The following is a 25,286-nucleotide window of genomic DNA, read 5'->3' on the forward strand; positions in this document are numbered from 1 at the left end:
ATCACTTATACTGCATGAGGAACAGCGTAAAAAAAATAAAAACAATTTTTCACCTGCTGTTGATTTGTTCATTCTGCCTCCCAAAGATCGCAGTAAATCTCGGCTCACATTTATCCTGAGCTCTGCGCTGAGCGCTTACATCGGGGTTTCTGTGTAAATCTCTGAAATACATGATTCAGACAGAAACTCCGGCAGAAGATTCCATGTAATGAGGCAGATGGAGGCACCGTGGATGCCATCTGGCCTGTGATCCCACAGTCTCCGTCTTTTTATTAGGCGTGCATAAAAGTGCCATTGGCCACAGCTTTGTGAACTTCTGAAAAAAAGGACACCGTATAAAACAGAGGCCAAAGGGACTCCAGATGAAGGTCGGTTTCATACCTCCTGATATTTCCAGTACAAACAGTACTGGAGATATCCGTGTGTCCATGTACACCTGTGTGGCGTCCGTTTGGCTACAGTGTGCCGCCCATGTGCCACCTATGTGCTGCATCAGGAGCACACGTACCGGCACCTGGGAATCAACAGTACAAGTAGCGTTGTTCCCAAGCACCGAGTGCTAAACACTGACTTCATCTTTGCTCCCTGCAGACACTGCAATCAGCGCAAGCAATGGACAATGTTGAGAGTAGTATTCTGCTCCCGCTGTGTCCTGGTGTAAAAATAAGAATAAAATAAAAAAATCCTTATACTCACCTTTTTATTTTCACGGCTCTACTCAAATGTTTGTGAAACACTTGGGGTTCAAAGTGCTCATCACACATCTAGATAAGTTCCTTAAGGGGTCTAGTTTCCAAAATGGGGTCACTTATGGGGGCGTTCCACTGTTTAAGCACATCAGGTGCTCTCCAAACGCGACATGGCGTCCGCTCTCAATTCCAGCGAGTTTTGCGTTGAAAATGTCAATCAGTGCTCCTTCCCTTCGGAGACCTGCCGTGCGCCCAGACAATGGTTTCCCTCACATAATGTTTTCCCCCACATTAAGGTGCTCACCACACATCTATACAAGTTCCCTGAGGGGTCTTGTTCCAAAATGATGTAATTTATGGGGGGGGGTTTCCACTGTTTAGGCACATCAGGGGCTCTCCGAATGCGACATGGCATCTGCTAATTATTCAAGCAAATTTTTCAATCAAAAATTTAAATGGTGCTCCTTCCCTTCCGAGCCCAGCCGTGCACCCAAACAGTGGTTTTCCCCCACATATGGGGTATCGGCTTACTCAGGAGAAATTTTGCAAGAAATGGTATGGTGAAATTTCTCCTGTCACCCTTATGAAAATGCAAAATTTGGGGCTGAAAAACATTTTTGTGGAAAAAATTAGAAAATTTTATTTTTACGGCTCAATGTTATCAACTTCTGTAAAACACCAGGGGATTTAAGGTGCTCACCAGACATCTAGATAAGTTCACTGAGGGGTCTAGTTTCCAAAATGGTGTTACTTTTGTGGGGTTTCCACTGTTTAGGCACATCAAGGGCTCCTCAAACATGGCATCCACTAATTATTCAAGCAAATTTTACATTCAAAAAGTCAAATGGTGCTCCTTCCCTTCCGACCCCGCCGTGTACCCAAACAGTGGTTTTCCCCCACATATGAAGTATCGGCTTACTCAGGAGAAATTTTACAACAAATGGTATGGTGCAATTTCTCCTGTTAACCTTATTAAAATGCAAAATTTGGGGATTTGGGGCTAAAAAACATTTTTGTGGGAAAAATGTGAAAATGTTATTTTTACGGCTCAATGTTATAAACTTCTGTGAAGCACCAGGGGGTTCAAGGTGCTCACCACACATCTATATGAGTTCCCTGAAGTGTCTAGTTTCCAAAATGGTGTCACTTTTGTGGGGTTTCCACTGTTTAGGCACATCAGGGGCTCCCCAAACATGGTGTCTGCTACTTATTCAAGCAAATTTTACATTCAAAAAGTCAAATGGCACTCCTTCCCTTCCAAGCCCTGCCGTGCACCCAAACAGTGGTTTTCCCCTAAATATGGGGTATCAGAATGCTCATGCGAAATTGCACAATAAATTCTGGGATCCATTTTTTGCTGTTACCCTTGCAAAAATAAAAAAAATTGGGTCTGAAGTAAAATTTTTGTGAAAAAAAGTAAAATTTTCATTTTGCTTTCCTCCACGTTCCAAAAATTCCTGTGAAGCACCTGAAAGGTTACTTAACTTTTTTGGATGTGGTTTTAAGCACCTAGAGGGGTGCAGTTTTTAGAATGGTGTAACTTTGGGGTATTTTCCATCATAAAGGCCCCTCAAAGTGACTTAAAATGTGATGTGGTCCCTAAAAAATGGTTTTGTAAATTTTGGTGGAAAAATTAGAAATTGCTGGTCAACTTTTAACCCTTATAACTTCCTAATAAAAAAAATGTTGTTTCCAAAATTGTGCTACTGTAAAGTAGACATGTGGGAAATGTTATTTATTAACTATTGTGTGTGATATATCTCTCTGATTTAAGGGCATCAAAATTCAAAGTTTGAAAATTGCGAAATTTTCAAACTTTTCACCAAATTTCCATTTTTTTCACAAATAAACGCAAGTGATATCGAAGAAATTGTACCACTATCATGAAGTACAATATGTCACGAAAAAACAAACTCAGAATCAGGGGAATCTGTTGAAGCGTTCCAGAGTAATTACCTCATAAAGTGACAGTGGTCAGAATTGAAAAAATTGGCCCGGTCACGAAGGCAAAAACAGGCTCTGGCGCGAAGTGGTTAATGGGCAGCCCAGTAGCTCAAGGGCGCTGTTGTTATTAATTTTGCTTTCGGATCCTCTGTTCAAATCCCACCAAGGAAAATATTTGCAAGGAATTTATGTTCTCCCTGTGGGTTTCCTGGGTTTCCTCCCACATCTCAAAGACATATTGATAGGGAATTTAGATTGTGAGCTCAACGGGAACAGCAATGACAATTTGTGCTGTCGAATATGATGGTGCTACATAACTATGCATAATAAATAACGTATATGGGGAATATACAGTAGACCTACTAAAATGATGGTGATAGTAACAGCAGCTGGATTGTGGATTTACCTTCTGAAGCGACCCAGGGGGGTAGGGAAGAGCGTATATATGTGTTGGCTCAGATACTGACTGTATAACTGGTTCTCACAGTATTATTTATATTCACCTCAGCAATACATAGGGCTAGCTGTCTGGATAAAATTAGCACCAAGTGGTAGCTATTGTGTCACTCTTCCAATTTCATCTAGACTGTAAGCTCTTAATGGCAGGGGTGTGATTCTCTCCATTTGTCTTGGTTATTCATTTGTTTCCAATACTTGTTGCTCTATTTGTTTGCTGCATTCCTAGATTGTAATTGTAAGTTATTTTGAATCAACTATATTAGTTGTGTTCCACATTAATCAACTTATATAGTAACTAATAAGAAAAGTTAATTTAAATGATTATTTTTTAAAGTTTAATATTTTTTAGATTGTATCACTCTATGTGGAATAAAAAAAAAGTCCTGGATTTACAAACTCTTCCTGCTGTCTCCTATATATATCTGCTCTGGGTATCACTTCAAAGCTGCAGGCGAGCTGATGAGAGGTGCTCTGGGGATTTGGAGGGTGGTGGGATAGGATGTCTCCTGGCCAGAACCCTCCCAAGCACTTTGCATAAATAAATAAATCAGTTTAGAGTGTGCAAGGAGGAGTGGAGGAGGTTACACAGGAGGAGGGGGGTCTGGCTGGCTCATCTGATCCCTGCAGTTCAGAAGGAGAGAACAGTGTGTGTCATGTTACACAGGAGAGAAGATCAGCCACAGCACAGCTCCCAACCAGTTGAAAATTACACCTTCCTAATGGGGACTTCTATGCCGGATTCCTTTACAACTCTCACAAGTCACTGAAGTTTGCAAGACAGAAGAGAGAAAACTACACAAAGACTTTCCAATAACTTTTCTCTCCTCTTCTCTCAATATTGCTTGGCTCTATAAAAGCTGCAGAAACCTATTTATTTGTCTCTCCTGTATCCAGTCTGGCATATACTGAACAGCTGCTAGTGGATCCACCTTGGGTTGACTCCCTCACCCTTAATTCTGGATTGTACCCCTTGGATTAAGATTGTGGCTTATTTATTCTATTTATTTATTTATTATTTCTCTGGACACCATGGAGGGAAAGGAGGTGTGGAGAGCTGCTGCTAGCAACAGTCTCTTCTCTAGGAGTTGTAGAACCATCCCCTGTAGGACAGAGGACTGTGGGAAGTGCAGCAGGTTCCCTGCACTCGTGGGATGTGGGCTTGCCTTATTATCAGTGTTTTCCCTGGTTCTTAGTCTCCTGGTTCTCTGTAGGACCTCTGATTTACAGTCCAGGGTTTCTGATTTAGAGAAGTTCAGATACACTCACTTATCTGCCTTAGTCTCTGCAGACCAAATGGAGACAGCTATTTTGGGAAGAGTTGACCAACTGCTGGAAGAGGTCTGTACATATTTACTTATTGCACCTTTCTACTTTGAATGAAAACACCAATATCTACACATTTCACACTGTGGCTGCTTGGAAACACATTCTTTTCTATTCTACTCTTTTGAAAGCAGGCTTGCTTTTATGTTCTGCTCTTTGATAACTTCTTGTCATTGTTCTGGAAGCTCTAGAGTTGTTTAAGGAATTGTTTCCAAAGCAACCAAAATATCAATGAAAGAAACATTCTGGAAATGGCTTCTGCTGATACCCTAAAGTGTCATTAGATTGCAAGCTCTTAGGCAGCACTTGTTATTGGTTGAAAGAGGAGAGCGTTATGTGATAAGGACTGTCATTTTGCTGATTTGCTGGGAAATGGTACATTCTGTATGTGATGTGTGCTATATTCACAATGTACTTAATATGCAAAGTATTCAGTCTGGTAAAGGTTGGTTGGTAGTTTTTTGGAGTAAAACTTGTTGCCTATGTTTAAGAAATTTATACGACATTTTATACAACTTATGTCACACCCCCAAAGTTAAAAGTGAAGAAAATGTACTTTGTCGCTTGGACAGTTGTGTGTCAAATCCAGTATCACTATGACTGGCCTTGGATTATCTGCTTTTGCTTTCCTCCTATACCACATGGCTTGATATTTTAGTGTTACGTTCAACGTTCACTGCCAAAATAAACGTATATTCATGTGTGTGTATTGATATACAGCGGGTAAAATAAGTATTGAACATATCACTAATTTTCTAAGTAACTAAAGGTGCTATTGACATGAAGTTCTCACCAGATGTCGGTAACAACACATCCAATCCGCACAGACAAATCAAAGCATAGATGTCCATAAATTAAGTTATGTGTAATAATGAGTAATTACACAGGGAAAAAGTATTGAATATGCTTATTGACATTTGTTTAATACTTTGTACAAAAGTCTTTGTTGGCGATGACAGTTTCAAGACGCCTCCTGTATGGAGAAACTAGTCGCTTGCATTGCTCATGTGTGATTTTGGCCCATTCTTCCACACTCTACGAATCCTGAAGGTCCCTGTGGGCTCCTTCTATGAACTCTGAGCTTCAGTTCCTTCCATACATTTTCTATTGGATTCTGGTCCGGTGATTGACTGGGCCATTCTAGCAGCTTTATTTTGTTTCTCTGAAACCAATTGAGAGTTTCCTTGGTTCTGTGTTTGGAATCATTGTCTGGCTGAAGTGTCCACTCTCGTTTCATCTTCATCATCCTGGTGGATGGCAGCAGATTTTTATAAGTAATGTCTCATCATTCCTTCAGTTATATGAAGTTTGCCTATGCTGATAAACTGCCCCACACCATGATGTTCCCACCGCCAAACTTCACTGAGGGTATGGAGTTTTTGGGGTGATATGCAATGCTTTTTAATCTCAGCACGGTGGCTCAGTGGTTAGCACTGCAGCTTTGCAGCGCTGGGGTCCTGGGTTCAAATCCCACCAAGGACAACATCTGCAAGGAGTTTGTATGTTCTCCCTGTGTTTGGGTGGGTTTCCTCTGGGTTCTCTGGTTTCCTCCCACACTCCAAAGACATACTGATAGGGAATCTAGATTGTGAGCACCGATGGGGACAGCGACGATAATGTATGTAAAGCACAGCGGAATATGTTAGCGCTATATAAAGATTATTATTATTATTAAAACATTTCTGAAATCTTGCAGGGAGCACCTGTTCGTGGCCATTTTATGGTGAAATTATGTTCTTTCCACTAACTGATTATGGGCCCAACAGTGCTCACTGGAACCTTCAGTAGTTTAGAAATTCTTCTGTAACCAATGGCATCAGTATAGTTTACAGCAATTGGGAATGAGACTCCTTTTTATAGACCATCAATTGAACCAGCTGTTCAATACTTTTTCTCTGTGTCATTTCTCATTATTATACATAATTTATGGACATCTATGGTTTGATTTCTTTGCCTGTGTGGATTGGATGGGTTATTACCGACATCTCTAGAGAATTTCATGTCAATAGCACCTTAGAAATATATTTACTTAGAAAATTGGTGACATGTTCAATACTTATTTCACCCTCTGTATATACACTTTTACACTTTATTGTTGTGATCAGTGTCATAGTGTCACATTAAAGTAGATATCACTGGGTTTATTAGTCATTGATTGCTAAAATGACATAAGTCATAGTTGACTGCTCCAGTAATGTATTGACATGGATAGATATTGGTATCACGTGTTAACCTTTTAATACCCTATAGTCATAGCTTTCATGTCTATTGGTTGCCCTGGTGCTGTGACAGATTGGCTGGGTCAGGTTGAGTTTTTTTTACAGCAGGAATAATAGTGCTGCAGAATGTGCTCTTAAAAATCACCAGAATTACAGTAGCTACCCCAAGAGGGGCTCCCTATGCATGTGAATAGGGCTTTAATAAACTTAACCTTTCTTATTATGAAGAAAATAAATCATTACACACTTTGTGAGTGTAAGGTGTCAAGCTGAAAGTCTAATATCTGTGTGTATGAGTTTAATGTATCCCAGAGGGAATGATCAGCCACAACCTATTAGATTAGACTCATTTGAAAACTCACTAAACTTTTATGCTGATTCACATAATTTCTAAGATTTCATTTTCAAATTTTACAAAAGTATGGATGAAAACTTCTCAGTCATTATACTTAGAGACCCACAATAAGAATATGTATTGAAGAGAATAAGTCGCATAGAGAGTTGTAGGGACAATGTTTCTCTACACTTTATAGGTTAAAGTAGAAATGATAGGAATGGTGACCTCTTCTCTGTTGCTCCTTTTGAAGTTATTTCCAGACCCGGAAACAACTCCTCAAAACCAGCCGTGATTGACTGACGTGGAGAAGTCTGACATCTTAGTGTCTTTTACATTATGATGAGACAGAAAATGATGCTGGTCTGTTTAGTAGTTTGCTAGCAGACAGATTAATGGAGAAGATTACAGTTTCTGACAATTTGAAATATATATATATATGTATATATTTAAATAAAAATAATTGTTGACCTTGTTAATTTCCCGTGTTGAGCTATGGATGTATAGTCCCCATTTATATTTTGCTACAAAACTGGGGTATGAGTGATATGTAACCAAATGAAATTTTTGATGATATTTCCATAGGAAATCGTTAAAATAGCATGGAACAAATCATGATGTAATCATATGCCACTCTAATATTTCCTATGGGAATAGGAGCCACATCAGTCATATAGAAAGTAATGAAAAACTTCTGCAAAGGACATTTACGCTAGGGCTGCAGGGCAACATGTGTTGCGCAACATGAATATTACAGTGTTGCAATGTGACATCGCATATAATGATTGTCAAAGGGATCAGATTGCGATCCATGTTACAATGATCAGAAGACATAATACCCTTGAATTTATGGCCACGGGCTTCAATGTAAGTCATGCGCGGCTTGCTATTCACATGCAATCTGTCTATAATTTGGTTATTTTATAGTCAAATCAAAGCTGTGAAATTGTCAAGTCACAGTAAAGTTGACCAAAAGCCCATTTACACTACATGATTATCATGAAGGAGCGTTCTTAGCAACGCTCATTTCCCAATAATCGTGCAGTCAAAACAGGCAGAAGATCATACAAGGAAGGATCATTTGTCTGAAGGAAGGAAATGATCTTTTGTGCTGCAAACAGAACTCGTGCTGCAAACAGAACTCGTGCTGCCGAGATCAATGGCATCCTATGAGCCCTGAATGATCAATCAGTGCGTATCTGAAGAGTGTTCTGCCTGTGGAAACTGGATATTAAATTGGGTGGTGTAAATGCACTTTAAGGATATGTTCATACTGAGTTTTATGAGGAATTTTTGGAGCAAAAACAGAGCAGAAACTCTACACATCCTGCTCAAAAACACAAAACTTCTCAACTGCTCGGTGTGTCCACTCAGTATCTGCTAAAAAAACTCAGCAAAAAGACTCAGTGTGAATAAATTCTATCAGACGTGCAACAAACCACTTGCAATACAAAAAATCCAACACAAGCAACTTTGCCCCATATGCTTTCAATTAAGTCACGTGCGACTTGTGACTCCTGCTACCTGTCTGCAATTTGGCTGTCTTTTTTTTGCAGCTCTAAAATAGTCACACAGTACCAAGCTGATGACAAGTCACACAATTGTTTTTGATTGTGTGACTTGTCCAAAACTTGCTGTCTCAAGACCGCATATGCAAATTGCCTCTTCAGAGAGGACTAAGACTAGTGCTCTAGTGCCACCAATTGGAAGTAGCAATCGTAAAAGTTAATATCCACCCTTTAACGAGCCTTGCCATGTCTCAAGATCAAAATTTCTATGTGTAGCCCTAGCCTCATAGGGAGACTGTTTCTATCAGTATTGCTGAGACAGCATATTTTATTACTTTACATTGTACATTTTTGATTATTATTAGAGATGAGACATTTGCTTTTATGCTTTTTAATGTTTATAAACAACCTCTGAGTTTTCTGGAAATGAAATATGCACCTTTCTTATCGGGATTGTACACTTGTATGCCGCTGTGCTCATATAACAGAGCTCTGTCTGCAATTTAAAGACACAAGATGCATGTCTACACAGCTACCTCTCTGCAATCACTAGTTTGGTATAATTACTTGGTCATTTCTTGTGTGTGAATGTTTAACTGCATAGAAAGAGAGTACAGAACACCGAAGGCATGTGGAGATGCTTACGGTAATTAGAATTTATTACGAATATTTCATATACAGTACATTGTTCACACCACAGTTGATATACAAATACGTTAACGTTTCGGGTGTAACATCCTCCATGATGCATGTAATGGAGACTGCACATAAGCTAGAGTAGTCCAAGGTATGGGGGAGCTTCCCCTAAACTAAGGCAAACCAGGACATAAACTTGTACCTAGCCAGCGGTGTTCCACCACGTGCCTTGGGCCACTCTAACTATTATTCAGTGACCATTACTTACGTGTCTGAAGAAGGGTGTTACACCTGAAACGTTACGTATTTCTATATGGACTGTGGTGTGATCAATGGATATGAAATATTCTTAAAAAAGTCCAATTAAGTATCTCCACGTGCTTTTGGTGTGCAGTTCATTCCCTCTACTACAGTTTGGTAGTTACTCTGTGGTTGACTCTTAAAAGAGTTGTCTACTACTTGGACAACCCTTTCCCATCCCCCATGTTTGGCCCTGATAAAATAATAACACTTATACTCAGTTCTCGTGCCAGCGCTGTTCCAGCGGTGTCGGCACTTGTGTTTCCGGGGTTCTCATGCAGTTGTCATGACACGTGAGCCCGGCGACCAGTCAGCGCTGGCATCGCTGTCCACTTCTATTCACTTGATGCCAAAATAGTACCGTCCTGCAGTTATGGCCCGGGATATCTCAAACTTAGGATCACAACTTCATACAAGTACACAATCCTATCATTGCATGCTTTCGTCATAAATGTCTGAGACCTAATTCAAGAAGCCACATTATGCACTTACAGTATATATGTCTTGGACAACCATATGTATGTGATATCTATTGACAATATGGTATCTACTGCCATAATTTGGAGTAGAACGTTCTCTTGTTAGACAAGGCAAAGCTTCAAGCTTTCTATCACCTACTTGATGTCTTGGTAATAGTTGTCATGTCATTTTAATTGTATAATTATAATTGCACTTAAAGTAAAGCCATAATTATGATCACTACTTCCCAGAACTGTCAGTTCCCGTAGCTGAGCACTATAAGACTTGGTGTTTCTGGTTTATATAATAAGTTATGCTTTCGCTTTTTCAGCACTTGTTTTCTAATTGCAGAGAGCACTGCTAGTGTATGTGGCTGCTTAGGTGATATGCTTGGCTGAAGGTTTTTATAAATTATTAGTTTTATTATAGCTGTTTTATTTAGCAAATTTTCATTGCACAGGATTGTCCTGTCTTTCATTTACTATTCCAAGAAAGAAAATTTCTCAGCATCTTATTTGCCTGTGTATCTGACATTTATCATTAAAGGTACCCTTGCACATCAGCTTGACTGTTGACCGAATGTTGATTTGGCCTACAGGTATCTTTTCCTGACCCCCTAATGCACATTCAAGCTTGGACATTCTTGTCATCTCAATGTTGCTTCAATGGGGAGAGGGAAGGAAGTCACTGTCAGACAGCTGTGGCAGCAGTTTATTTCTTTAAGTAAAATAAGGATCGGGCATGAAATTCCCTATGCCATGTCCTTCTTTCACCCCACATTATTTGTTTGAGGAAAGGAGGCGCCTTTATACATTAGATGGTCGGCCAGTCCCGTTGAATCAGTAGATACAGCTGACATTCCTTTAATATATAATGGGGCCTTAAGACTGAAGATTAACCCCAAGGAAGAGTCATCACGGTCATCCAATCTAGTGTAGTCTAAAAAAACATTTTGGGTTAAAAATGGTGCTGTTATTTCTTGGAAATTATTCATGAACGCATTATACTCGGTGCAAAAGTCGCCACAAAGTGGTTCAGGGGCTTTGTAAATGTTACATTTGTCCAAAGCACAAAATATATTGATAAGTCTTTTGTAAGTTTTTTTTGCTTTGTTACAAAAATAAATAGTTACATCTATTTCAACCTTTATTCAGTTGTTACACAACTTTGGAGTAATTATATAGCATTATGCTGCCATTATTTGTGGGATATTTAATTGATCATGAGACTCATGTAAAAGTTTCATGCCTGATTAGTGGCACCAAAAGTGTCTAAAGGTTAACGTCTTCACTTCTCAAAAGTAAATATTATAAATGTTAATAAGGAGGCAGGGTGTATTGCTCTTATTAATGTATTTAGTACATTAGCTGGATTTTATCTTGTTTCTATAATACTTGAAGGGGTTTTTCCCCAATTGACATCTGAGGATAGTTTATAAATGTCTTATTTTCAGGTACCTTAAGTTTCCCTTGTGCACAGCGCTATCCCTACTCTGTCCCTGCGGTGTTTCCCCTGTGCACAGCGCTGTCCTTGCTCTGTCCCTGCGGTGTTTCCCCTGTGCACAGCGCTCTCCCTACTCTGTCCCTGCGGTGTTTCCCCTGTGCACAGCGCTATCCCTACTCTGTCCCTTCGGTGTTTCCCCTGTGCACAGCGCTGTCCCTGCTCTGTCCCTGCGGTGTTTCCCCTGTGCACAGTGCTGTCCCTACTCTGTCCCTGTGGTGTTTCCCCTGTGCACAGCGCTATCCCTACTCTGTCCCTGCAGTGTTTCCCCTGTGCACAGCGCTGTCCCTACTCTGTCCCTGTGGTGTTTCCCCTGTGCACAGCGCTATCCCTACTCTGTCCCTGCAGTGTTTCCCCTGTGCACAGCGCTGTCCCTACTCTGTCCCTGCGGTGTTTCCCCTGTGCACAGCGCTATCCCTACTCTGTCCCTGCGGTGTTTCCCCTGTGCACAGCGCTATCCCTACTTTGTCCCTGCGGTGTTTCCCCTGTGCACAGCGCTGTCCCTACTCTGTCCCTGCGGTGTTTCCCCTGTGCACAGCGCTGTCCCTACTCTGTCCCTGCAGTGTTTCCCCTGTGCACAGCGCTGTCCCTACTCTGTCCCTGTGGTGTTTCCCCTGTGCACAGCGCTGTCCCTACTCTGTCCCTGTGGTGTCTCCCCTGTGCACAGCACTTTCCCTACTCTGTCCCTGTGGTGTCTTCCCTGTGCACAGCGCTATCCCTACTCTGTCCCTGCGGTGTCTTCCCTGTGCACAGCGCTATCCCTACTCTGTCCCTGCAGTGTTTCCCCTGTGCACAGCGCTATCCCTACTCTGTCCCTGTGTTGTTTCCCCTTTGCACAGCGCTATCCCTACTCTGTCCCTGTGGTGTCTTCCCTGTGCACAGCGCTATCCCTACTCTGTCCCTGTGTTGTTTCCCCTTTGCACAGCGCTATCCCTACTCTGTCCCTGTGGTGTCTTCCCTGTGCACAGCGCTATCCCTACTCTGTCCCTGCGGTGTCTTCCCTGTGCACAGCGCTATCCCTACTCTGTCCCTGCGGTGTTTCCCCTGTGCACAGCGCTGTCCCTACTCTGTCCCTGCGGTGTCTTCCCTGTGCACAGCGCTATCCCTACTCTGTCCTTGCAGTGTTTCCCCTGTGCACAGCGCTGTCCCTACTCTGTCCCTGTGTTGTTTCCCCTTTGCACAGCGCTGTCCCTACTCTGTCCCTGTGGTGTTTCCCCTGTGCACAGCGCTGTCCGTACTCTGTCCCTGTGGTGTTTCCCCTGTGCACAGCGCTGTCCGTACTCTGTCCCTGTGGTGTTTCCCCTGTGCACAGCGCTGTCCCTACTCTGTCCCTGCGGTGTCTTCCCTGTGCACAGCGCTATCCCTACTCTGTCCCTGCAGTGTTTGCCCTGTGCACAGCGCTGTCTCTACTCTGTCCCTGTGTTGTTTCCCCTTTGCACAGCGCTGTCCCTACTCTGTCCCTGTGGTGTTTCCCCTGTGCACAGCGCTGTCCGTACTCTGTCCCTGTGGTGTTTCCCCTGTGCACAGCGCTGTCCCTACTCTGTCCCTGCGGTGTCTTCCCTGTGCACAGCGCTATCCCTACTCTGTCCCTGCAGTGTTTCCCCTGTGCACAGCGCTGTCTCTACTCTGTCCCTGTGTTGTTTCCCCTTTGCACAGCGCTGTCCCTACTCTGTCCCTGTGGTGTTTCCCCTGTGCACAGCGCTGTCCGTACTCTGTCCCTGTGGTGTTTCCCCTGTGCACAGCGCTTTCCCTACTCTGTCCTTGTGGTGTCTTCCCTGTGCACAGCGCTTTCCCTACTCTGTCCTTGTGGTGTCTTCCCTGTGCACAGCGCTATCCCTACTCTGTCCCTGCAGTGTTTCCCCTGTGCACAGCACTGTCTCTACTCTGTCCCTGTGTTGTTTCCCCTTTGCACAGCGCTGTCCCTACTCTGTCCCTGTGGTGTTTCCCCTGTGCACAGCGCTGTCCGTACTCTGTCCCTGTGGTGTTTCCCCTGTGCACAGAGCTTTCCCTACTCTGTCCTTGTGGTGTCTTCCCTGTGCACAGCGCTTTCCCTACTCTGTCCTTGTGGTGTCTTCCCTGTGCAGAGCATCTACTCTGTTGTCGGTTTATGAATAGTAATAAGCCAGCAGCAGAGCGGTGTCACTATACCTAGTGGTGCAGGAGATCAGTGCCGCCCCTTCAGATGAAGTCACTGGTCTAGGCCGGGTATAGTGACACAGCTCTTTTGCCGGCGTATTACCATTCCTAAGACCACAGAGTGGACACTGTGTACAGGGAGACAGTGCAAGGACAGCACAGACCCTTAAACGAGCATTCCTGATGATGCTTTATTTCAAAGAGTGGCAGAGGCAGTGACAGTCACTACAACTTTTGCCCCCTGATGACGCTTGATTTAAGTATCCCAGCATGCACTGGTGCTACTCATACGAATCGCCATCATACCGGAACTGGAAAAAAAATACAATACCTGTTAAGACAGTGTAATTAGGGAACGATAGGGAATTTTTAAAGCAAGTATATTAGAAAATAGCTTAGATTATGGGACTAACTAGATAGGTAATTAGTATGAAAATTAATTTGCCTTCGGACCACCCCTTTAATGATCCCAACTGATTACTAGACTAGGATTGTTCAGTGAGGAGGAGATTAAATAATTCAGTGATCAAGCTTTGTTTTAGCCGTCAACCCAAAGAACATGCTTGACCACCAGTGGTTGTGCAGTTGATGAGGAGTGAAGAGCTCAGGAACTGTTCTCATAATCATTGAGGGTCACAATACTATGGCCACCAGCATTCATAAGTTTAGCAGCTAGCCTGTAGTTGGGTGATAGATGTCAGTGGTCTCAAAAAATTTTTTAGTATTGATGGATATGGCCCATTTTTAGGGTAACATGGTTGACCCTTGAAAAGTCTCACTAGGCGCAGCTTTCTCCAGAGAAAACTGCTGGAAGGGGGTTACAAAGGCAACCCCACAGCTGATCAGTTGATATCAGCAAAAGATAAATTGAAAGGGTTTTTTTCACTGAGGCAATCCCTTTACACATGTTTATTATACTGCAGGTAAATTAGGAAAGAAACAGTTAAATGACCACTCAGTCTGCTACATCTGTCAATCACATGCATATCAGTGAGATTATTTTTGTTCTTTCTATATAAAACTATGTAAATGTTTCTTCAACAATTACACCAAATGTTGAGGTGAAGAATGTCTTTGAGCAAGTGTCTGCTGAGTTTACTTTTCCGGTTTGGGTATCTAGCATTGGTGTAGTGTTGCTGACAGGTGTCATAGCAATGTGTGTGGTACTGTAGACGACTACAGCAATGTGACTCACAATTGCTCACTGTTTGCTTCTACACCGAACACAGATTCCAAATATGATACATGTCTCTCAGGTTCCCTAATGAAAGCTTTATCTTTACTGTTGGCACCCATTGATATTCTGTCTAGTGCTGTGAAGAAACCATAGATATAAAATACATTTATTATTCTCCTAAAAAAATGAAGTCTCCTATTAGTTGTATCTAAATTGTTTCATTGGAATTAAAATAGTTAAAAAAGTAAAACATTCCTTGCCAACCTGGCACCAAAGCATTTTGTTACAACTGTTACAACAGTTGCTATGCCCTCCAGCCATAAAGATATTAGACGGGTGTTTGAAGGCAGCCGGAGCCCTGTAATCTGCACATTAATGATACTATTACAGTGTAATTATTCCAAGTTGGTTCAGCTATTCCAGCATGTTCAGAGTGTTTTTAGGAAGGATATATCATTATTTGTTACAGTAAAACATTTACATATGTATTGTACTTGCAATAGAATAAATCCCCAAAAGAGAATGTGAACAAGTCTAAATGTTATATATTAAAGAAAAGGTGATGTAATGTGTTGGCACTATATAAATAAAACGATTAGTATTGTATATATACACACGCATCAATGTACAGTATATACACATTTGTCTGTCATTAATATCAATTATATGCATAGACATATATATACAGTGGCTTGCGAAAGTATTGTTCCCCTTGGCTTTTTACCTATTTTGTTACATTACAACCTGTGTTTAAATATTTTTGTAATCTGATTTGTGTGTGATGCATCAGCACCGTATAGTCTAAGCTGGTGAAATGAAGTGAGAAAAATGTAAGCATACATTTAATTTATGGGATCAAATAACTGAAAATTGGCATGTGCATATGTATTCACCCCTTTTGGTCTGAAGTAGCTAAAACCTAGGTTTCTGAGGTTTAATTTTAGCATGTTTTAGCTTTTTCTTCAATAAAGAACAATTTTTAATTATTTCCTGTTGGATGTGCCGGTGGATTTCCCTTTTCTTTTTCATTTGCTTGTGATCACCAATGGGTGCAGCACCCTCAGGATTTATTCCGGCTGACATGGTTTTGAAATCGACAACGTGGTAAGCTTTCTACATTTCCCCTCCCCTCCTCCCTTCTACGCCATTTGCTGTTGGAAACTATCTAACTTGAAGGCGCTGGAGCAGTTTTGCTTTGGGGAATGGGCACACCTCAATTCACACCTCCTCCAGATAATTAAACATTCCCACAGACTTGCCATTTGCAACTAAAAACCATAAATTTGATCTCTTTGACTTATTATTAGGAGGCATCACCCCTTACACCTCATGAACAAATGTCTTGCTGTAACATCTCTTAAATGTTGTGCCATTTGTCTTATCAATTCATATGTAATATTGCCTGAAGAAGGAGCCTCTGTGCTCTGAAAGCTTGCATATATTTTTTTTTCTGGTTAGCCAATAAAGGTATCACTCCATGAATACTTTTGTCATTCTTGGGCATAAAAGTATTTACATATATTTTTCTGGCTAACACGGTACCACAATATAACGTTGTATTGTACATTAGGAATGGTCAAAAATCCCAGTGGCAAGATGTTGAAAGCTCAGAGAGACTTATCCAAAGCAACTTGCAGATGTAATTGCCGCAAAAGGAGGCTCTAGGAAGTACTGACTTTAGGAGTGAATGTTTATGCACTGAAGTTTTCAGTTATTTTGTCCTGTTTGTTGTTTGAGTCACAAAAAAAACAAAAAACAAATGTTCACAGTTGTAGGCATGTGCTTTACATGGACTGAAGCAAACCCTCAAAAACACAGTGAAATTCTAGGTTGTGAGGTAGCAAAACAAGAAAAAATGCCAAGGGGGTTAAATACTTTTGCAAGCCACTGTATATATGGACATACATAAACATGTGTATATATGTATATATATATATATATATATATATATATATATATATATATATATATATATAGTACATACGAAAAGTTTGGACACACCTTCTCATTTAAAGATTTTTCTGTATTTTCATGACTATGAAAATTGTACATTCACACTGAAGGCATCAAAACTATGAATTAACACATGTGGAATTATATACTTAACAAAAAAGTGTGAAACAACTGAAAATATGTCTTATATTCTAGGTTCTTCAAAGTAGCCACCTTTAGCTTTGAGGACTGCTTTGCACACTCTTGGCATTCTCTTGATGAGCTTCAAGAGGTAGTCACTGGAAAAGGTTTTCACTTCACAGGTGTTCCCTGTCAGGTTTAATGAGTGGGATTTCTTGCCTTATAAATAGCGTTGGGACCATCAGTTGTGTTGTGCAGAAATCTGGTGGATACACAGTTGATAGTCCTACTGAATAGACTGTTAGAATTTATATTAGGGCAAGAAAAAAGCAGCTAAGAAAAAAAAACGAGTGGCCATCATTACTTTAAGAAATGAAGGTCAGTCAGTGCGAAAAATTGGGAAAACTTTGAAAGTGTCCCCAAGTGCAGTTGCAAAAACCATCAAGCGCAACAAAGAAACTGGCTCAAATGAGGACCGCCCCAGGAAAGGAAGACCAAGAGTCACCTCTGCTTCTGAGGATAAGTTTATCCGAGTCACCAGCCTCAGAAATCGCAGGTTAACAGCAGCTCGGATTAGAGACCAGGTCAATGCTACACAGAGTTCTAGCAGCAGACACATCTCTACAACAACTGTTAAGAGTAGACTTTGTGCAGCAGGCCTTCATGATAAAATAGCTGCTAGGAAACCACTGCTAAGGACAGGCAATAAGCAGAAGAGACTTGTTTGGGCTAAAGAACACAAGGAATGGACATTAGACCAGTGGAAATCTGTGTTTTGGTCTGATGAGTCCAAATTTGATATCTTTGGTTCCAACCACCGTGTCTTTGTGCGACGCAGAAAAGGTGAACGGATGGACTCTACATGCCTGGTTCCCACCGTGAAGCATGGAGGAGGAGATGTGATGGTGTGGGGGTGCTTTGCTGGTGACACTGTTGGGGATTTATTGAAAATTGAAGGCATACTGAACCAGCATGGCTACCACAGCATCTTGCAGCGGCATGCTATTCCATCCATTCCATTTTTCAACAGGACAATGACCCCAAACACACCTCCAGTCTGTGTAAGGGCTATTTGACCAAGAAGGAGAGTGATGGGGTGCTATGCCTGATGACCTGGCCTCCACAGTCACTAGACCTGAACCCAATCGAGATGGTTTGGGGTGAGCTGGACCCCAGAGTGAAGGCAAAAGGGCCAACAAAGTGCTAAGCATCTCTGGGAACTCCTTCAAGATTGTTGGAAGACCATTTACGGTGACTACCTCTTGAAGCTCATCAAGAGAATGCCAAGAGTGTGCAAAGCAGTCATCAAAGCAAAAGGTGGCTACTTTGAAGAACCTAGAATATAAGACATATTTTCAGTTGTTTCACACTTTTTTGTTAAACATATAATTCCACATGTGTTAACTCATAGTTTTGATGCCATATAAGACATATTTTCAGTTGTTTCACACTTTTTTGTTAAGTATATAATTCCACATGTGTTAATTCATAGTTTTGATGCCTACAGTGTGAATATACAATTTTCATAGTCATGAAAATACAGAAAAATCTTTAAATGAGAAGGTGTGTATAAACTTTTGGTCTGTGCTGTATATACATTTATTTACAAAAAATCTATCTATATATATATATATATATATATATATATATATATATATATATATATATACATATATATATATATATATATATGACCGAACATCATATATACTGTATGTGTATATAGATGCAGAATACATAACAATATGTATATGTTTTCTGTCAAAAATAGAAGTGTTAATCATTTATTATTATCAATTCTCACAATGCAAAGTGAATGAATAAAAGAGAAATCTAAATCAAATCAATATTTGGTGTGACCACCCTTTGCCCTCAATACATCATCAATTCTCCTTGGTACACTTGCACACAGTTTTTGAAGGAACTTGGCAGGGAGCCAACTAACCACAGATCTTCTTGGCTATATGTTTGTGGCTATTATCCTGTGCAGGATAAATTTGGAGCCAATCAGACGCCTGCCTGATGGTATTACATGATGAATAAGTATCTACCTGTATTGCTCGGCATTGACGACACCATTAATCCTGACCAATCCCCAAATCATTTTGCTGAAATGCAGCCCCGAACTGTTGTTCCGCTCTCCGGGCCTTCAGCTAACAAACTGCCTTCTGTTGCAGACAGATATTTCACATTTTGACTCCTCAGTTGCCTAAAATGTATTTGTAGGCCTAGTATAAAATTAGACGCATAACTTTTGATCTGCTCTTTTCACTAGCATATACTTTTTTTTAGCATTTTACATCTGCTATAGCGCCTCCCATTGGAATCTCCCAGTGCCACACAATCACCTTTAAGCTAGAGATGTATCATGCGCTTATTGCTTGTTAGGCTCACTAGGTGAGGTGGATCAACCAAGCCCAAGTTCCGGGTGGGCACACAGGCCACGGACGTCGGTGCAGCAGCTAGGTGGGACACGCATAACAAGGACAGCCAAGAGACAGTAGACCGCAGGCAGATAGGCAGGGTGTAGGAAATCACAAGAAAGCAGGCGGGCGTCAGGAAACCGTGGGCAAGTGGAGGGTACCAGGAAACCACAGGCATGCGCGGAATGTCAAGTAACGGCAGGCAGGCAGAATGATGTCAGGAAACCCCAGACAGTCGGACGTCAGGAAACTGCAGGCAGGCGAACGTCAGGAAACCGAAGGCAAGCGGAATACAGGAGAAGGTGTGTAGCAGACCAAGGTCCAGCAACACAGAAGCCATAATGCAATACTAAGACAAAAGGGTGCGTCTCAGGGAGCCTTACATAGGCCCGGGCTGATGCCCTCAAGGGATTATTTCGAGCCATCTGCAAAGCCCGACGCGGAGCACCACAGAGTTTAGTTGACTGGGGTGAGGGAAGCAAAGCACTGACCTGGGACAGGTGCGTAACATTGCTGGTTCTCCATCTCTACAGTAGTTTTTATATATTCTTCTTCATGTACTTAGGCCTTATGGTTACCACTCTCTACAGATCCTCAAAGTTCATTGTGGAATGGATCTATAATATAGTGCTAATGTTACCCTATAGAGTTTTCTTCAGCATCTTACACAAATATCAAACTTATTTTAAAAAAACTTAAATACATTTTTGAAGCCAGCATTCTACAGGCCTAATAGGAGTTTTACTTTTACTTACCGCTTTCATCAGATGTCTTCTCTGGTTTGGGGCCATCATAGGTGGCACATAATGGAACTAAGTAATCCCATGAAGACAGAGTTTCATTTTAATAGCCTATTCATTCTCACTGAATATACAAAAGCATAAACCTGCAAAAAGCAAAACTGATAAAAAATTCTGAAAATAGGACTCTTTAGGGCCACTGTATTGTATACTAAATCCCATAGTTAGGGAGCTTGATCGATGGGTGCTGCTAGTAACTCTAAGGACACATGTCAGCATAGAATTCCCCTGTTTCTGCTTAGAAATTAATTGTTGTCCAACAGGAAATTGCTAATAATTACACTGGGACTTCCTGGTGACCTTTGACTTCTTGTAGTATTCCCTGAAGGTATGTGTTTCAGTAACCAGAAGTTGTCCCTAAATTTGTTTTTACTGGTACAATGTTGTAGAATATTACTTTTAATGATATCTATATTTGGCGATTAAAGGAACTTGACATATGGATGTCATAAATGGAGATTCCCTGTACAGGACACCGCTTCAGACTGCTGCAAAGAGCAGGACCCGCTCTGGGGCCTGACCAATTAGATCGGAGATTGTATAAATTGGATAATCCCTTTATTTTTTTATTTATTTCCTTACATGAGTAAATGCTATTGTAATAAAACAAGAGTCAGCTATATGCGGCTTATGTGGCATTACATGGTATTTTTGTTTCTATATGTCTACTTTTCACTAGTGGCCACCTATTACTTTGGCAGTAGACACAGCTATTGTCATTGTATCTGAAGCCTCCAAAATACTCATAGGATCTAAGTCACGGCTAACTAAATATCATGAAGAAACATTTTAAAAGAGAAGTCATATGAGGCTTTTATTGGATCTTAGTGTATTACTGTTAGGAGCCATATATGCATTTTGCATGTAGTTTATGGTAGCAGAAGATAAAACGTCTGTAAATAGTTGTTGGCATAGGGAGGTCTTGTCAGGTTGCCATGCTTAGTGAAATGTGGCTGATTCGTGCTGTGTTTGGCAGTCTGTACAGGATACTGCTGTTTAGCTGCTCATGGTGGACAGCTGCCAGTATTACTATTACTTGTATGTCACAATTCATAGTATTTAGCTCTCTTTCATGAGGAGATACTGGGAATGCCTTTAAAAATTCTAAATAGAGTATTTATTAACAATCTGTTTTCAGAATTAATTGAGATGAAGTTACTCTTATTTTTTATTTCCCCTTTTAGTTTGTTGGTTTACCATTGGTTTACTTGTGCAGCCCATTTCCGGCCATTCATCATGTAGACAGATGTGTTATACTACTCGATTTGTTAACATTGATGTCTGTAGCAAATGAAGATATAATATCATACCTGTATAGATTATGCTGTTGTATGTTCTTCCAGATTCCTATAGATGGCTCAGTGGTTAGCACTTGCAGCGCTGGGGTCCTGGGTTCAAATCCTATCAAGGACAACATCTGCATGGAGTTTGTATGTTCTCCCCGTTTTTGCCTGGTTTTCCTCCCAAACCCCAAATACATGCTGATACTGCCTCAATGGAGACAGTGATGATAATGTATGTAAAGCGCTGCAGAATATAAGCAAAACATAATAATAGATGTCCATCGTTGTTCTAAAAAACAGCAGCCACACCGGAGATACACATGGGTCTCAGCTTTTAGAACTGTATTAATGTAATTTACTGTTAAACCTGATTGCTAATTCTTATCATTGAAATATCTCTTTAGGGACCAAATAAGTATTATTGTTTCTAATAATGTCTCCACTTTAATCAGGAGCATATACTGTACATTATATAACATCACGTTACTAAAAGTCAAATGTACTCTATTCATGACTGCGTTTTTAAATGTGTCATATTGTGATCATTTTTTATTTCAATTTAAAAAGACATCCTGGACCATTACACTCCTACCATGATAGATGTGGTTCACACTTCTTATTAAGGCGAGTGCCGATGTTTCCCATAGATGTAGTAGGAGAAATCTGTGCACATTCACGACCGCTTCTCCATTTATTCTCAGCCTGGATGTTCCAGTCTTGTCAGTAGGTGGTCCAGTAGTACTTTATTCTTCACATAAGTTCAGGTCCATAGTTGGGACCCACTACCTGTTTAAAGCGGTGTCAGACTAGGGTTTCTTGGGAAGGAGTTGATTCTGCCGGCCCACCATAATCCATTAAAAATAAGTGCATGTCCAATTTTAGTTGCATTACATCAGTTATTTTCATTCCATACACAGCACATATCATCAGTAGTAGTAGTTTGTGTGTATAGTATATGTATTTTCTTCTGTTGGACCTTAGAGACCTATGATTGTGTCAGAACCTGAACCCACTGAATGATCTTATAGTATTACAGTTTTACACTGTTAAAGTGTGCTAAGGCTTTATTTTTTTTATAGAAATTGAATTATACCAAGACCACTCCTTTTTGTAAATGACCCCTTTTGTAAACCATTTGAATAATAGGCATTTATTGGTAACATACAGTAGAGTTTTGCACTCGGCTGACTCATTGGTCAATAGACATTGACTACAGCTGTAAGGCGCATGCAGAACGACATCTGGTAACTCCTCCTCACTCCTCAATTTTTTTATTGATCGATTTAATGATTCTGGTGATCATACATTTTCACCTATCCTGTCAATAGTTGATGTTTTTTCATGAAATAACCTTTGTAAGTCACTAATACATCTTCCTCACTTCATCTGAATGTCTTTTACATCTTCTCTGAATTAATATGACACAGTCATAAAATTCAATCTTTGAAAATATAAATGAATTTAAACTTGAGCTAACAGATTAAGTTTAAAACAAACCCTCATATCTACAATTATGAAAAAACTTCTGACACTTAAACTGGCCACCTGATTGACGGAAATCACACTTTTATGTCGTCTTTCTGGCCATCTGAAATATTTTGAAATCATATTTTAAAGTTGTCAGAAGAAAGTAAGAGAATATATGAAAAATAAATTATTTCCTAACTATAAAGTCTGTCAGAAGTCATCAGCCCTAAGAGGCTAGCTCATACAAACTTTACACTAGCCACTTTGTCTAGCAAATCCCAGAGGAACCTCCGCGTTGTGTGCTAGGAGTATCTGCTGGCCTGAGGCTTGCTGTCAAACAAAGCTTGGTCAGTATCAAGAGGGACAAAACGAGGGACAAAATCAATAGACAAACCCTAGTCAGTGAACCTGCGGGTGTCAGATGTGGTCAGTTAAAGCAAAGTTAAACTAGCCAGTGTCAGAGTCAAGAGGGATAACAGAAATTACATAGTCAGGGTACCAAACCAGATCAGGATCAGGATTAGAACATCAGAAATAGCACAAGAGTTGTAGGAAAACCAAGCAGTAATTGGCAACTTCCAGAAGACTGCTGGGAGTTTAAGTAGGGTGTGGTACTGCCCCATAAGCTGCAACAAAGAGCAGATTACTCCTGCTGATTATTACTGTTTGGACAGTGAATGCGCCATCCACTGATATTGGCAATAAGTCAATGACACTTCCTCAATCACCAGAGTAAACACAGAGGCACTTAGTGATAGAGGCAAATGTCACTGAAACAGGTCCAGGTATGGATGTGTCACCTACAAGGAAATTCCAATGAGAAGTTGTCCTTTTTATGATTACTGGCATGTGCAGTGTCATCAAAACCTTCTGCTGGTTCAACTCAGCATCTACGAGGGTCAGTCAATAAGTAATGCCTCCTATATTTTTTCTCCTTTTAATTGGCAAGAAATTCAAGTGAAATTACATAGGTTGAAAACCACAACATTAACGATTAATTTTTCACTTTTCAATATAATCTCCATCCATTTCCACAGTCTTGGTCCACCGTTTAACAAGGGCATGTATTCCAGCAGGGTAAAAAGCATTCTTGGGACCCACCGTGCACAAACTTTTCTGTATCCCAGTTGTCCAATAATTTTCATCACACTGCCTTTACTGAGGCAGATAATGCCACACAATTCATCTGCAGTCACCTGGCGGTCACCACGAATGATGTCATCGACTCGCTGAATGTTTCTTGGAGTCACTGTGGTTACTGGCCTGCCACTCCGCATTTTGTCAGCCAACGGTGATGGCCCTTCAGCTGTGTTACAGCGACAAACCCATCGTCTAACAGTACTGACATCCACTGTTGCATCACCATACACATTTTTCAGTCTCTCATGAATTCGAATGGGCGTTTCACCTTCTGCATGCAAGAATTCAATCACAGAACGTTGTCTAATACGAACATCGATGTCAGCCATTTTGCAAACGGATACAGTCCTGCCACCTGTTGGTGCAGGAAGTTGCAATTGCAGTGGATTGGAGAAGAAGGTTTGAGGAATTGTGCCAAATTCGAATATTTAACACAACTTCCTCATTTAAGGAGAAAAAAAATAGGAGGCATTACTTATTGACTGACCCTCGTACATCCAACCTGGTTTGGATAGTTATTGTTATATGTGTGCACATCTAAGTATTAATGTATTTGATTATTTGAACCCACACGAGGTCCTTGATGACAGCGATCAGGAAAGGGATTTTGGCAGTAGAATCTTTGAACAAGTGCAGCTCATGACTTGTCCCTATAGTTACGAAGTATAATATATCGACATGGAAGAAAGATATAAAAAGTCTTCAGATTTTAAAATGCCCACTAAAGAGATGTTTTTATTTCCTTTCTTCTCGTAGATCTTCTTTCACCAATACACATCTCATAATGCTTGCTATAGAGCATATTGTTTATATGTTACATTTATCACATTGATGACACCATTAATGTCTAAATACTTTACTGTGACAATATTTTTATGGTGTGTGCGTTATCATGTCTGTACTTTAAAGATAATATGACAGATGATAAAAGCTGCCTGAACCATGCACAGCTAGAAATGTTTTATTCTGAATTTTTGCTACATTTCAGAGAAAACATACACTTAAAAGCCATCCGGCGACCTTGCCGCTCAGGTTTCTAGCCCAAGAAAACTTGGGCGGGGGGGGGGGGGGACCAAGGAAATAGGTGGGATGTGAGGCAAGCAAGGGGGAAGGGGAGAAGTGAATATAATGAGGGTGGAGAGGGGGGTGGGGATAGTACAGTTAGATCGTTAGAGAAGAATAGGATGCTAAATAACCCCAAAGTTTTATCTTGCATGCTGACCAACGCAAGAAGCCTGACCAATAAGGCGGATGAGCTGCAGGCGCTTATATCGGAGGAGAGGTATGACATCGTAGGTATAACAGAGACTTGGCTAGACGATAGCTACGACTGGGCGGTAAATTTATTAGATTATAGTTTATTTAGAAGGGACCGGAAACAGGGGAAAGGCGGAGGAGTCTGCTTATATGTAAAGT

The 25,286-nt window shown here is 40.8% G+C and overlaps 1 protein-coding gene across 1 annotated transcript in view; it reads left to right on the forward strand.

Moving 5' to 3' along the window:
• The first annotated feature begins 3,693 nt into the window (after positions 1-3,693).
• LOC141271655 (uncharacterized) overlaps positions 3,694-25,286 on the forward strand; it is a 119,393-nt gene continuing 97,800 nt past the window's right edge. The window contains exon 1 of the mRNA XM_073681696.1: positions 3,694-4,430. Coding sequence (XP_073537797.1) covers positions 4,122-4,430 — 309 coding nt within the window. The 5' untranslated portion in view covers positions 3,694-4,121. The remainder of the gene's footprint in view (positions 4,431-25,286) is intronic.

The sequence above is a fragment of the Phyllobates terribilis genome, unplaced genomic scaffold (assembly GCF_046119375.1).
Source record: "Phyllobates terribilis strain yellow unplaced genomic scaffold, ASM4611937v1 Scaffold_5__5_contigs__length_657084704, whole genome shotgun sequence".
In the NCBI taxonomy this organism is placed as follows: Eukaryota; Metazoa; Chordata; class Amphibia; order Anura; family Dendrobatidae; genus Phyllobates; species Phyllobates terribilis.